This window comes from Borostomias antarcticus (assembly GCF_949987555.1).
Source record: "Borostomias antarcticus genome assembly, chromosome: 10".
Classification (NCBI taxonomy): domain Eukaryota; kingdom Metazoa; phylum Chordata; class Actinopteri; order Stomiiformes; family Stomiidae; genus Borostomias; species Borostomias antarcticus.
Window position 1 is genome coordinate 7,699,423 of NC_140243.1, and position 12,500 is coordinate 7,711,922.

A 12,500-nucleotide genomic window follows, 5' to 3' on the forward strand; every position below is an offset into this window, starting at 1 on the left:
AGCTCCACCTTGTCGCTGGCCAAGCCCTCGCTCAGGGCCGCCATCTTGGCCAGCGAGTCCCGCAGGCCGGCCTCCTGGCTCTGCAGCTTGGTGAGGCTCAGCTCCTGTTCGGCACTCTGGGCCTCCATCTACAGGGAACGGACACCAGGTAACAACATGTTCCGGTGGGGGGGGCGGAAACTACCATGACCTTCAGCGGGAGCAGCTTGCGACCATGGGTCATAGCAGGGCATAGACACGGTCAACTATCATCGGGTAGCACTTTATTTTAAGGGGCCCAGATGCCCAAATAACCAACAACCACCAGTTGTTTCATATCAAAAGTTGCAGTTTATAGCTTGTTGATAGTAAAAACAGTTGAGCATTTGCAGACCCTCAAAGCCCTTCAAAATAAAGTGTAGCAGACTTGAGCCATCTGTGCCTGAGCCAACAGGGCCACCGAGACCATAGAGGCCGTCGGACTCCGCTTTCTCTCTGGGAGACTTGTGCTACAGGCACAAACGGTTACACATAGTGCTCTGTTTTTGTGTGTGAGTGCAGGTGCTGGGTGCAAGGGGGCGGGGCCACACCTTGCTGAGAGCCAGGGCGAGGCTGGCCTTGTCGTCCTCCAGCACCTCCTTCTGCAGGGTGACCTGACTCAGCGCCTCCTTCGCCGTGACCAGCTCCCTGCGCAGCTCCGAGTGCTTCCCTTCCAGCTGCTCCAGACTCCTCTGACTGACATTCACACACACAGAATGATGTCAGGACAGCAGAGTCGCTGCCCATCTTTTGTCGCAGGCTCAAAACTCTCTTTAAGAAGTACTACAACAATCCTCCCTCCTAAGCACTTATTGTATTGTATTGTATTGTATTGTATTGTATTGTATTGTATTGTATTGTATTGCACTGTACTTTAGATTGCTATTCTTGCACTTTGCCTTCGGCACTAGATTATGCTCTTAGTCACTTGTTTTAGAAAGAATATGCACTTGTGAGTTCTGGCAAGTAGTAGTACATTGGCTTTTCCTACGTTAAATGCAATTATTGTTAGTCGCTTTGGATAAAAGCGTCTGCTAAATGACTGTAATGTAATGACTGTAATGTAACACGACACAGAATCTCTTTCTCTCTCTCTCTCTCTCTCTCTCTCTCTCTCTCTCTCTCAAAACACACACACAGACACACACTCTCTCTCTCTCTTTCTCTCTCTCCCATACACACTCACACACACACACACACACACACACACACACACACACACACACACAGACACACACACTCTCTCTCTCTCTCTCTCTCTCTCTCTCTCTCTCTCTCACACACACACCCACCCACACACACACACACACACACTCACACACACACACACTCACACTCTCTCACACTCTCACACACACACACACACACCCTAAGCAGTCATTTATTCCCACTCAGAGAGACGGATAAATGCTGAAACCCCGAAGGTCAACAAGTCCACCGCATGGCCTCAGCCTGAGGATCGCATGCCCTGCTCTCGTACGGGGTAATCACATTTCTGCGTTGAAGGGAACAGTCTCATGAGAGGGGAGAGAAAACAAGTCACTTTCTCTCGTAATAGTAGTAATGTAATGTAAATCATTTACATTTTCATGCCAGTGTCATCTGGGTGCAGCGCTGCTCTGAGAATGACATGTGGTCCTGATCTGAACTCCAAACAAACAGATAGATTGGAAACAAGCAGGGGTGATGGGGCCGGGGCTGAGGTCAGGGGCAAGGGATGAGGCTGGGGCTGGAGCTGGGGCGGGGCCTGGGGTGGGGCCTGGGGCGGAGACTGGGGCGGGGACTGGGATTGGGACTGGGACTGGGACTGGAGCTGGACCTGGGGCTGAGGATAGGACTGGGACTGGGACTTGGGCATGGACTGTAACTGTAACTGGGGCTTGGGCTTGGGCTTGGGCTTGGGCTTGGGCTTGGGCTTGGGCTTGGGCTTGGGCTGGGACTGGGACTGGGACTGGGACTGGAGCTGGAGCTGGAGCTGGAACTGAGGCTGGGGCGTGGACTCGGACCAGGCCTAGGGCTGGGACTGGGGACTGAGGCTGGGACCGGGTCTGGATCTGGGACTAGGACCGGGTCTTAGGGCTGGGCGTGCTCTCACCCTCTCTGGGCCTCGGTGCGCTGCCGTGCCAGCTGCCTCTCCAGGTCCTCCCTCTGCTGCCTCAGCAGATCTCGCTGCCTCTGGAGGTCCGCGTCTGCGGAACGCAGCGCCTCCAACTCCGCCCGCCGCGACTCCGCCTCCTGCTGCAGGTCCGACACCCCCTTCTCTAGGCTCCCCTTCTCACTGCAACACGGTGTGTGTGTGTGTGTGTGTAAGAGAGAGAGAGAGAGAGTTTTGAACTCAATACCCCATACAAGCGGTGTGAAACTCAGCTCTCCGTGGCCGCCTGTTTACCCGGTGACGACGTCCAGCGAGGTGCGGCACCTGTGGCCGTCCCTCTGGCTCTCCTCCAGGGCCTTCTCCCCCCGCTGGCTCTCCCTCCTCTGCTCCTGCAGCCTGAGCTCCAGCTCCTTCCTCTCCTCCTCCCCCTCCCGCAGGTGTCTCCTCAGGGCCTCCGCCTGCTCCAGGGAACCCTCCAGACGGCTCCGCAGGTCCTGGGTGGGGACACGGGGGGGAGAGGAGGGAGGACTGCACTGTTAAAGTAACAGCCCCTTTCTGTCCGCTACCCGGAGACTGGCTGTACCGTGGTGGTCTCACACACGATGAGTTCAAGCACACCATTTGGAAAGCGATTGAGTCATTGACAGGTCTGATAGTGACAGGTATGATAGGGGTTGTGTTATTGACAGGTCTGATAGTGACAGGTATGATAGGGGTTGTGTTATTGACAGGTCTGATAGTGACAGGTATGATAGGGGTTGTGTTATTGACAGGTCTGATAGGGGTTGTGTTATTGACAGGTCTGATAGGGGTTGTGTTATTAACGGGTCTGATACGGGTTGTGTTATTAATGGGTCTGATACGGGTTGTGTTATTAACGGGTCTGATAGGGGTTGTGCTGTGGTTAGCATACCAGTCTTGTGCTGCGTATGAGAGCCAGGCTTCAAGGCCGGCAGTGTGCCTGACCTGTGTCTGCATGTGATGCTGGGAAAGGGCCTTCTGGACCGCCGTCAGTGTGCTGTTCCTCAGGGGAGAGGAAGGGGAGGAGGAGGAGGAGGAGGAGGGAAGACCATCCGAGCTGCTGCTGTCAGCATCACCGCCAACCAACTAAGAGAGGGAGAGAGAGAGAGAGAGAGAGAGAGAGAGTAGGAGATAGAGTACACTCGGTAGGACACAGGGAGGTGCAACACCCTGATTGTCCCGCACGCTGGCTCAGTGTCAGGCAGGGTCAGACAGAGCGGTCTGCCCGGGTGACGCTCTGACCTGGGCGACGGCACGAAGGGTCCGCTGCAAGCCCTCCACCTCCGAGCGCAGAGCGTCCATCTCAGCCCCCTCCTCGACTCGGCCCACCTCCTGCGCAGGAAACCAGCGGGGGTGGAGGGGGGGGGGGGTCAAAAATGCCGCCCGCAGACCAGCCCTGACATACACCAGACCACAGCGTCCCAGACGAGGAAGTGGTGGAGTTTATCAACAGCTAGTGGTCCAGACGACGGGACTACAACCTCCCCCCCGCCCACCCTTTTAACCCTTGTCACCCCCTGCCCTCTGCCACCCCCACATCGCCACCCCCCCACCCCCCATCCCTGTTCCCCGGGCGCCCACCATCCTGTCCAGACTGCTCTGCATGGCGGCCAGGCCGGCATCCTTCTCACTGCTCTGGGTTCTCAGATGCTTCACCATGTCTGTCAGCTCCAGGATCCTACACACACACACACACAGACACAAAGGCATGCACGCACACACGTGCACACACACACGCACGCATGCAGGCATACGCGAGCGTGCGCACACACACACACACACACACACACACACACACACACACACTCTTTTCAAAGGTCAAAAGGAACTCACGACAACTTTCTGAGGTATTCCATGGTGATGGAAAAATCCTTCGCTTGAAAAGGAAACTCTAAACCCGAGTATGTTCCCTGTGAAGGGGTGGAATCTCTAAGTAGAGTGATTGGGATTTGGCATCGCACGAGATCAAAAGCCGATTGAGGCCCTGAACACATTGATTTGTTGCCGGCTGCATTGTGAAATTCTTGAGGTCTTTTGGCTGGAGAACAGAGAACGTTATAATTTTACAGATGATACAAAAGCCTGGTCTTTCCTGATAGGATCACCAAGGTGGCTTTACAGTACAAGTTCAGAGCAAAGAAAACGTATGTCAAGCCCCGTATCATGTGATTTAAACTCAGAGATCCCCTATCAAAGGTAAATCGTGATGGAGGTTACCTTTCCACCTGCCATTCAAAGACATTCTACCGTTCAAAGACATTCTGCTGTTCATCGCTTTGGATAAAAGCGTCTGCTAAATGACTGTAATTTCATGTAATGTCATCAGCAGACATGGAGGCATCTGAATTTGAAGATGAATCTGAACCAACCTGGAGTTCAGCTCGACTTTCTCAGCATCCCAGCGTCCTTGGAGCTGCATAGCCTCTTTCAGCTTGTCCTTCAGCTGCCTCTCCAGCTCTGACACCTCCAGACCACTGGAGGCGCTCTGGTGCGTCACGCTGGCCTCCAGATTCAGACAGGCGGCGTGCAGAAGCCGACCGGTGCTCACGCACTCTCCGCGCATGTCAGAGAGACTCCTGTGGTCGCCAGAGACAACAGACACGGGTGTCGCGGTTAACACACGACACACAACTCAGGAACCTTGTTCGTAGTTTTGCAGTTGTTGTGAGTGAGCAATGTGCTTCACTAGGAATAGGGCCCTGTGGTTTTTGAACAAGATGGATGCTTGTAACCATTAAGCTCCAAATCAGGGCTCACTTTGAACTGTGTCCTGTTTGAGTTAGAGCCTCCAACAAGAGGATGACTGTCTGTGCGCTGAGTAATCCTCATTACACCAAATAACTCAGCCATGTTCCCAGTGGTTGCAACATGACATAAGCCAAAAGGCTTCAGCATCCAGCTCTATCCTGATGGATGAGTCCGGCACAGACCAGGGGCACCTCAAATCATCCGTCCCCCCAGTGAGGAAGCACTGAGCCCCCTCCACTTTGATCCCGGGCAGGGATAGATGATAGGGTGTCGGTGGTGGTGGTGGTGGGCGGGGGGGGGCCGAGGGAGGGGGGAGGGGCAGAGGAGGGGTGGGACACTCGTGTGATCCCAGAGTTCCCGGAGGGGGGGGTCCCATGGCTGTGAGCCACACTCACCTGTCAGTGAAAGCCCTCAGCTGGGTGAAAGTGCTCCGCAGGGAGGCCGCCTGGCGCCACAGACCCCTCACACGGGCCTGCTCACGACCCAGCCGGGAGGCACATGTCTGGGGGGGGGGACAGGGCACAGAGGGGGTCAGGCTGGGGGGTGGGGGTGGTTGTTGTCCTCCAGATTCGCTGTGGGAGGAGGTCCGTGAACAGCAGACACCATCTACACACTGTGGTGCCTCATGCTATGCTGTGATCCCCAACAGAGACAGAAGACAGACGGATGGACTCACACACACACACACACAAACACACACACACAAACTCACGCGCACAAGCACACACACACACACACACACACACACACACACACACAGAGTAACACATACAAACTATTGGCATTCGCTGTATCAACAGATGTAGCCATTTACAGTGTGAATTCCTTCATCTTGCCAGATTATTTTGCACAGTTCGAAAATGTCTCCCTCATTTTTCAACAGCTGGAATGTTTTCACAGGAAACAACAGCTCGAAAATCATAACAATGAAATGAACAAAGAATGAGAATGAATCGACGAAATGGGGTTATGAATGGAATTCCCACCCCATGTGAACTCTACAGGACAGAACGTTACACAATCTGAGTGCAGAGAGAGGATAACTTGTGTTTTGTTTTGTTTGCAGTCTTATTCCCCCTGCCCACCACACACACACACACACACACACACACACACACAGATCTCCCATGTTCCCTCTCTCACCTCCTGGTCTCTCCGCAGACGGCTGTCCCTCTGTTGGGCTTGTTGGCGCGCCCTGTGCAGGCTCTCAGTCAGGTCCTGGTTGGCAGTGCCAGCCTGCTCCAGCTGTGTCCGCAGGAGGGCGTTGACGTGGCTGAGGCTGGCACACCTGGAGAGAAGGGGGGGGGGGGGCACAGGCCCTCGTTAGAGCTGGCACCCTTGACTGTCAACCACACACACACACACACACACACACACACGTGCACGAAATATGCACATACAGTACTGTACACATGTACAAACACACAAACGTGCACACATGCACAAACATATACATGTACAAACATACACATGTACAAATACGAACACACACACATGCACGAATACGAACACACACATACTCTCTCTCTCTCTCTTTCTCTCTCTCTCTCACACACACACACACAGCCCCCACGCCCAAACTCCATCAATCGCATGGCCACTATATCACTCCTACATTTACAGCCGTATAAACCCCTGCCTCAGATCCACCCCTGCCAGCCACGCTTACACGCTGAGCGTGTGTGACAGTTTTATAAAGTCCATGTCAACTCTGTCCTAATTTCAACCAGATTTGCTTGTAGAGTCATTTACAGAAATGTTTACATCATTCTCACGCTCCACACACCCTGTCATGGTGCACCCTGCCAACTCATGTTTCTCAGATATCTGCTGCGAGGGGAGCCAAAGCAGCCCCTGCCTTTAAGACAGTCTTCTTAAAGGGGATTTGGGAATGGAGGGGAGGTAGCCGAACTCACTTTTCCCAATGGAACCCGGACAGCGGGCGATTAATTCTAGAGTGTTGTGGAGCCCGTCTCTAGGTGAGGCTCTCGACAGAGTCACCAGAGGAAGGAGCCACCGCTCGGTAACTCCACACGCGGCGAGACCCGCGTCGCGGCTCCGCGCCGAGGCCGTAAAAAGGGACGGGGGCCCTGGCTCCTGCCACGACCATTTCAATTAGAGCTCCGCGCGCTCCATAAATCTCTGGCCGTTTTACAGGCTGGCGTCAGGTGCGGAGGTCGGCCGGCTCAGTGTGAGGCACAGTTAAAGGTCTTTGGCGGGGAGAGCCAACGAGGCCTTGCTAATTAACTCTGACAAATTGGATGCTGAGAGCATCTAGCACGGCCAGGCACCACACCCCCCCCCCCCCCCCCCCTCCTTCCCACCTCCAGTCTCCTCTTCCCGGCCAGCCCGGGCATGGGAAAACAGCCGGGAAAGCCGAGAGATCCACCGGGAGTTCTCTCCGGGCGCATTTCTCAGAAACACTTCGGTCTTGCTTTTTTTTTTTTTTTCTCGAAAAAGAGAAACAGAAGCAAAGTTCTAACAGGCTTATCGTTCCCAATCCCCTCAATTTATTGCTTGGTGCTCTGAATGTGATCCAAAAAGAGCCTCCGATCCCATTTGCTGGTGAGGGTTAACAGATTGTTTGAGATTTTTTTTCACATTATTTCCTTTTATGTTGCTGGTCAGGCCAGGCCCAGTGGAGGTTCCTCCGTAGCCATGGCAGCGCTGGCTACCCATTCTGCCCACCTGTGCTGCTCCTCCTCCAGGAGCCCCTGCTTGCTGTGGACCGCCGAGCTCAGGTCCTGCTCTGTCCGCTGCAGCCGGAGGGATGAGGAGTCCAGGTGGGCCTGTAGCTGGAGACAAACACCACAGACTGACTGACTGACTGACTGACTGACTGACTGACTGACTGACTGACTGTCTGACTGACTGACTGACTGACTGACTGACTGACTGACTGACTGACTGACTGACTGACTGACTGACTGACTGACTGAGACACCTGACAGGGACTAGTCAGACTAGCCATGTCAGTGCTGTTTGTACTGAGTGAGTATTACAGATTAATCTGTTTTGCACTGAGTATTAAAGATTAATCTGTTTTGTACTGAGTGAGTATTACAGATGAACCTGTTTGTACTGAGTGAGTATTACAGATTCATCTGTTTTGTACTGAGTGAGCATTAAAGATGAACCTGTTTGTACTGAGTGAGTATTAAAGACGGATGTCCTGAAGCAGTATCTTACTTACCGACAGTCTCAGCTTGTCTGACTCTGAGCTTTTCTCCAGCACCTGCTCCTCCAGCTCTCCACACCTCTTCTTATACTGAAGCACCTGGTACAAAACACACAATTAAACTTCAATCACATGTTGACTACTGTAATTAGTTTACAGGTAGTTCTATAGGTTACCTTCTCCTGGAATATGTTTTTATTTATTTATTATTAACCTTTTTTTTTTTTTTTTTTTAAATGCTACTGATTTAGTTTCCAGCTGAACTCTGTACCTTGGTCTGCAGCTTCTGAACCAGCTGGGCCTGCCTCTGCTGGCTCTCCTGGTAGGCCTGCAGCTTAAGCCTGTAGGCGCGCTCCTCACTCTGGAGACGCAGGTGCTCAGCACGCTCCTGATCCGAGTCGGCGGAGGACTGCAGCATCAGCATCTGCTCCAGCTGTGCGGGAGGAGGGAAACATCTGACCTCTTAACAGCAAAGCACGGCCAGGTATCGTCTGAGCTGCGCTCCTCCTGACACAATGCCGGCATCGTGATCATGCACAGTAAGGTCAGGTTTAATTAATGCCGGCTGATGGCCATCAAAAATAATGGCATGTCAGAGATGATAATCAATAATGAGGATTTTACTGTTAATGTTGTTACTTTAATACACAGACGTTTGCATGAGAGTGAATGGTTGTGTGTGACTGCATGAGGGTGCGCGTATGTCAGCCGATGATTCCAACCCCTGCAAAACGTAGCATGAAAGCCTCTGAATCTGAAGATGTGTTGTTGTTGTGTTGATGTGTTGTTGTTTGTTGTTGACTTCTTTTTCTCCTTTCAGGATCCCACCTCTCTTCTCCTGTATCTGAGATCCAAATGTCCTGTAACCTCCCCACCTCACACAACCCCTAGTCCCCCAGCACCCCCATCCACTCCCCCTGCCGCTGCCAGACACCCTGTCCTCACTAACAAGAACCACATGGCCCCCACAGCACAGCGGCAATACAACAGGAACACACTATCCCTGTCTCTCTCTCTCTCTCTCTCTCTCTGTCTCTCTCTCTCTGTCTCTCTCTCTGCTCCACTTCGCACCACTTCACATTTAAAAGGAGAGAACTCCCTGAACCACCACTCAAGTACCTCCTCCCCCCCTCCTCCCCATCCCTCCCTTCCTGCCTCCCTCACCCCCCCCCACCCCCCACCCCCCCACGCCTCCCGCCCCGTCCTACCCCCCCACCCCCCCCTCTCTCATCTCTCCAGCAGCAGTAGCAGCGGCAGCGGCAGCAGGCTGCCGAGGAGGCCAGGAGGACAATAGTCTCACTGTTCAACACTGGAGCCAGGGGCTTCACCAACATTATTAACACGTTTTCAAAACGCCTGTTTGAAAAGTTTTATGCTACGAACTGCGAAAAAAGGGGAGCGAGCCTGCACCCGGTTTTGTGTTTGGACTGTGTTTTTTGTGTGCGTGTTAGAGCCCCTGGAGAACACGAGGAGTTGTTTTACTGCCCATTGTTGAGGTGACAGCTTTAGGGACTGGGAGAAGAGGGGAGGGGAGGGAGGGGGGGGGGGGGGGGGGGGACGGCCAGGGCGGAGGGCTCCAGGCGCACAGCGCAGAGCCAGCTGTGTTTAAAAGGACTTCTGGAAACATCTGTGTGTGCGCGCAGCGCTATTGATTATGCATCTTTTCAAGTATTCTGGCACAATTATGGCAATTATGCTTACAATTGCAATGGCCCGCTTTTAAGGCGCAACATGAACACACGCTGGCAACTTCAGGGGAGGTTTATGATAGAATCTGAGCACATTTTACTTTCACTGGCATTTCACAGTGGTACTTGATACTGTTCCAGTTTGGGGAGAAAGACTAGATCTGTTAACACGGTACAGACGGGATAAAGGCCACTGTACTGGGTTAACTATCAAAGAGAAAGAAATGGTATGTACAGTATCTATGAGAAGCAGTGGGACTGAGTATAACAGAATATTGTGGAGCAGAGAACACAAGCTCTACTGTATGTGTTTGATGTGTTTGAAGGAATCTAGACCAGAGCAGAGGATTTTACTGCCACCAGATGGTGTGTTCACATCTATTACAATTTTGCTTTAAAAAAAAAAAAAATGCCTGTGGATTTCTTTTCTCATGAGATCACCCCCACCCTCTCTCTCTCTTCCACAAGGAACCTATTTGATAGCTTGAGTAATCTCCACATATTTGACACCGATAAGACCCGTTCCACTGAAGGAATCCATCAGTGCACACCTCCGCGAGGGCAATAGCATATCGCTGACTCGGCTCTGAAACCCTGGATTGCAACCATGCCTTTCACTTTTTTTTCCTCACTTTCAACCTGAATATTTGAACCCAATGAACTCTGTGAGTTTTGGCTTCCAGGGGATACACACGGCCAGGTAACGTGCATCACAGAGTCAACATGCTACTGTACTGTAACCACGCAAACCAGGTGGCTTGTTACAATACATACTGGGTGGCTTAACGATCCAAGCGTGATATTATCTTGGGTGTTTTTGTTCTAAGGTAAAGAACTAGAAGTACACGTACTGTAGGTGTGTGTGTGTGTGTGTGTGTGTGTGTGTGTGTGTGTGTGTGTGTGTGTGTGTGTGCGCGTGATCGTGATCGTGATCGTGATCGTGATCGTGTGTGAGCGTGTATGTGCCTGACTACCTGTCTGTGCACAAGTATAACACACCTGTCAGGCCACTTCCATCACCAACTGCCCCTCTGGGGAAACAGGAGAGACAGGAGAGAGCAGAGCCCAACAACCCCCACCGCCCCCTACCAGCACCCACCCACCCACCCCCCAACCCATGTCCTTCGGGCCTGGGCTGACTGTCTCTGCACTCAGCGACCAGGTGACCCTGGGTCAATCCTCCCGGCCCCTCTGCTCGCAGCCGGACACATGTGCGCTTCCCTCCGTGCGTCCGACATGCGGGCTTGCTGCCAGGGACCGCGCCCTGCCCCAGTGTCAGGGGAGGGGGAGAGGCGGTTTGTTTTACGGCCGCTCCCCAGTCGGCTGTAAAGCAGGACGGCCGGGGGCTGCGCTGGATTAGCCATGCTCGGTAGAGGAAGCCCCAGAGAGGGCGCCCTGACAGCCTGCTGCGGAGATTAGAGGAACGCCCGCCCCCCCCCACCTCCCCTTCTCTAACCTCCTCTACGCCACCACCATCTCCACCCTGTCCTGCTCCCCTTCTAACCTATATCACCTCCACCATATCCAACCTGTTTACTCCCCTTCTAACCTACATCACCTCCACCATCTCCACCCTGTCTACTCCCCTTCTAACCTACATCACCTCCACCATCTCCACCCTGTCTACTCCCCTTCTAACCTACATCACCTCCACCATCTCCACCCCGTCTACTCCCCTTGTAACCTACATCACCTCCACCATCTCCACCCTGTCTACTCCCCTTCTAACCTACATCACCTCCACCGCCATCTCCACCCTGTCTACTCCCCTTCTAACCTACATCACCTCCACCATCTCCACCCTGTCTACTCCCCTTCTAACCTACATCACCTCCACCGCCATCTCCACCCCGTCTACTCCCCTTCTAACCTACATCACCACCACCATCTCCACCCTGTCTACTCCCCTTCTAACTTACATCACCTCCACCGCCATCTCCACCCTGTCTACTCCCCTTCTAACCTACATCACCACCACCATCTCTATGCTGTCCTGCTCCCCTTCTCTAACCTACATCACCTCCACCATTTCCACCCTGCCCTGCTCCCCTTCTCTGACCCCCCCTATGTCATCGCCACGATCGCTCCATGTCCCAGCTCCTCCCCTATGCCAGCGCCACCGTCTCCACCCTCGCTCTCCGCACATCATTAAATGTTGTCGCCACCGTTACCAAGGCAAGCCTGGACTTGTTCTTCACAACACACACACTCGTTCATTAGTGCCTGTAAAAGGGCGAAGAAGAGACAGGCAGGCGAGTGACCCCCGCCCGCCCCCCTCCCTAACTTAGGGGGCTTAGAGGGCCCACAGGGCCCCAGGAGAGAGCACACTGTGCACGCTGGCTGTTTATGACCTGCCTTGGCGTACACTCACTCCCAGCAACCCCTGTGGGCCCCTAAAGAGGGCTGAGCACAGGCCTACGAAGGCCTGCTCTTTGAGGTCGCCTACTGCCGTTATTTGCAATAATGGTCAACATGCAATTTATACAAAAAAAAGCAGACTTCCTGGGCATGTTTTTATACCTCCATTCAGCCTGTATAGATCTTTTTTCCTTTTCTCCCTGGTATCAGTTCCACGGGTCCTGCTTGTGTGTGAGATGTGAGAAGCTTTTCGGCCTTTTAAAATGTGTTTTGCATTAAGCTTTTTATATTACTTGATATTTATGATTTGTGCCACTCCTCGTATTGTCTCATTTGATAAATATTTCAAACAACATCAAGGAACAACAGTCCTTTGATTCATCTGCCAACAAGC

At 53.0% G+C, this 12,500-nt stretch overlaps 1 protein-coding gene across 1 annotated transcript in view; it reads right to left on the reverse strand.

The window, feature by feature from the left end:
* Positions 1-12,500, reverse strand: part of crocc2 (ciliary rootlet coiled-coil, rootletin family member 2) — a gene marked incomplete at both ends in the record, with an annotated part of 38,116 nt that overhangs the window by 16,039 nt on the left and 9,577 nt on the right. The window contains 13 exons of the mRNA XM_084443932.1: positions 1-128; positions 570-714; positions 2,114-2,296; positions 2,408-2,607; positions 3,080-3,220; positions 3,377-3,466; positions 3,716-3,812; positions 4,504-4,710; positions 5,278-5,384; positions 6,026-6,170; positions 7,571-7,677; positions 8,076-8,159; positions 8,332-8,493. The exon at positions 1-128 is cut by the window's left edge and continues 19 nt beyond it. Of these exons, the coding sequence (XP_084300058.1) occupies positions 1-128; positions 570-714; positions 2,114-2,296; positions 2,408-2,607; positions 3,080-3,220; positions 3,377-3,466; positions 3,716-3,812; positions 4,504-4,710; positions 5,278-5,384; positions 6,026-6,170; positions 7,571-7,677; positions 8,076-8,159; positions 8,332-8,493 (1,796 nt within the window). The remainder of the gene's footprint in view (positions 129-569; positions 715-2,113; positions 2,297-2,407; positions 2,608-3,079; positions 3,221-3,376; positions 3,467-3,715; positions 3,813-4,503; positions 4,711-5,277; positions 5,385-6,025; positions 6,171-7,570; positions 7,678-8,075; positions 8,160-8,331; positions 8,494-12,500) is intronic.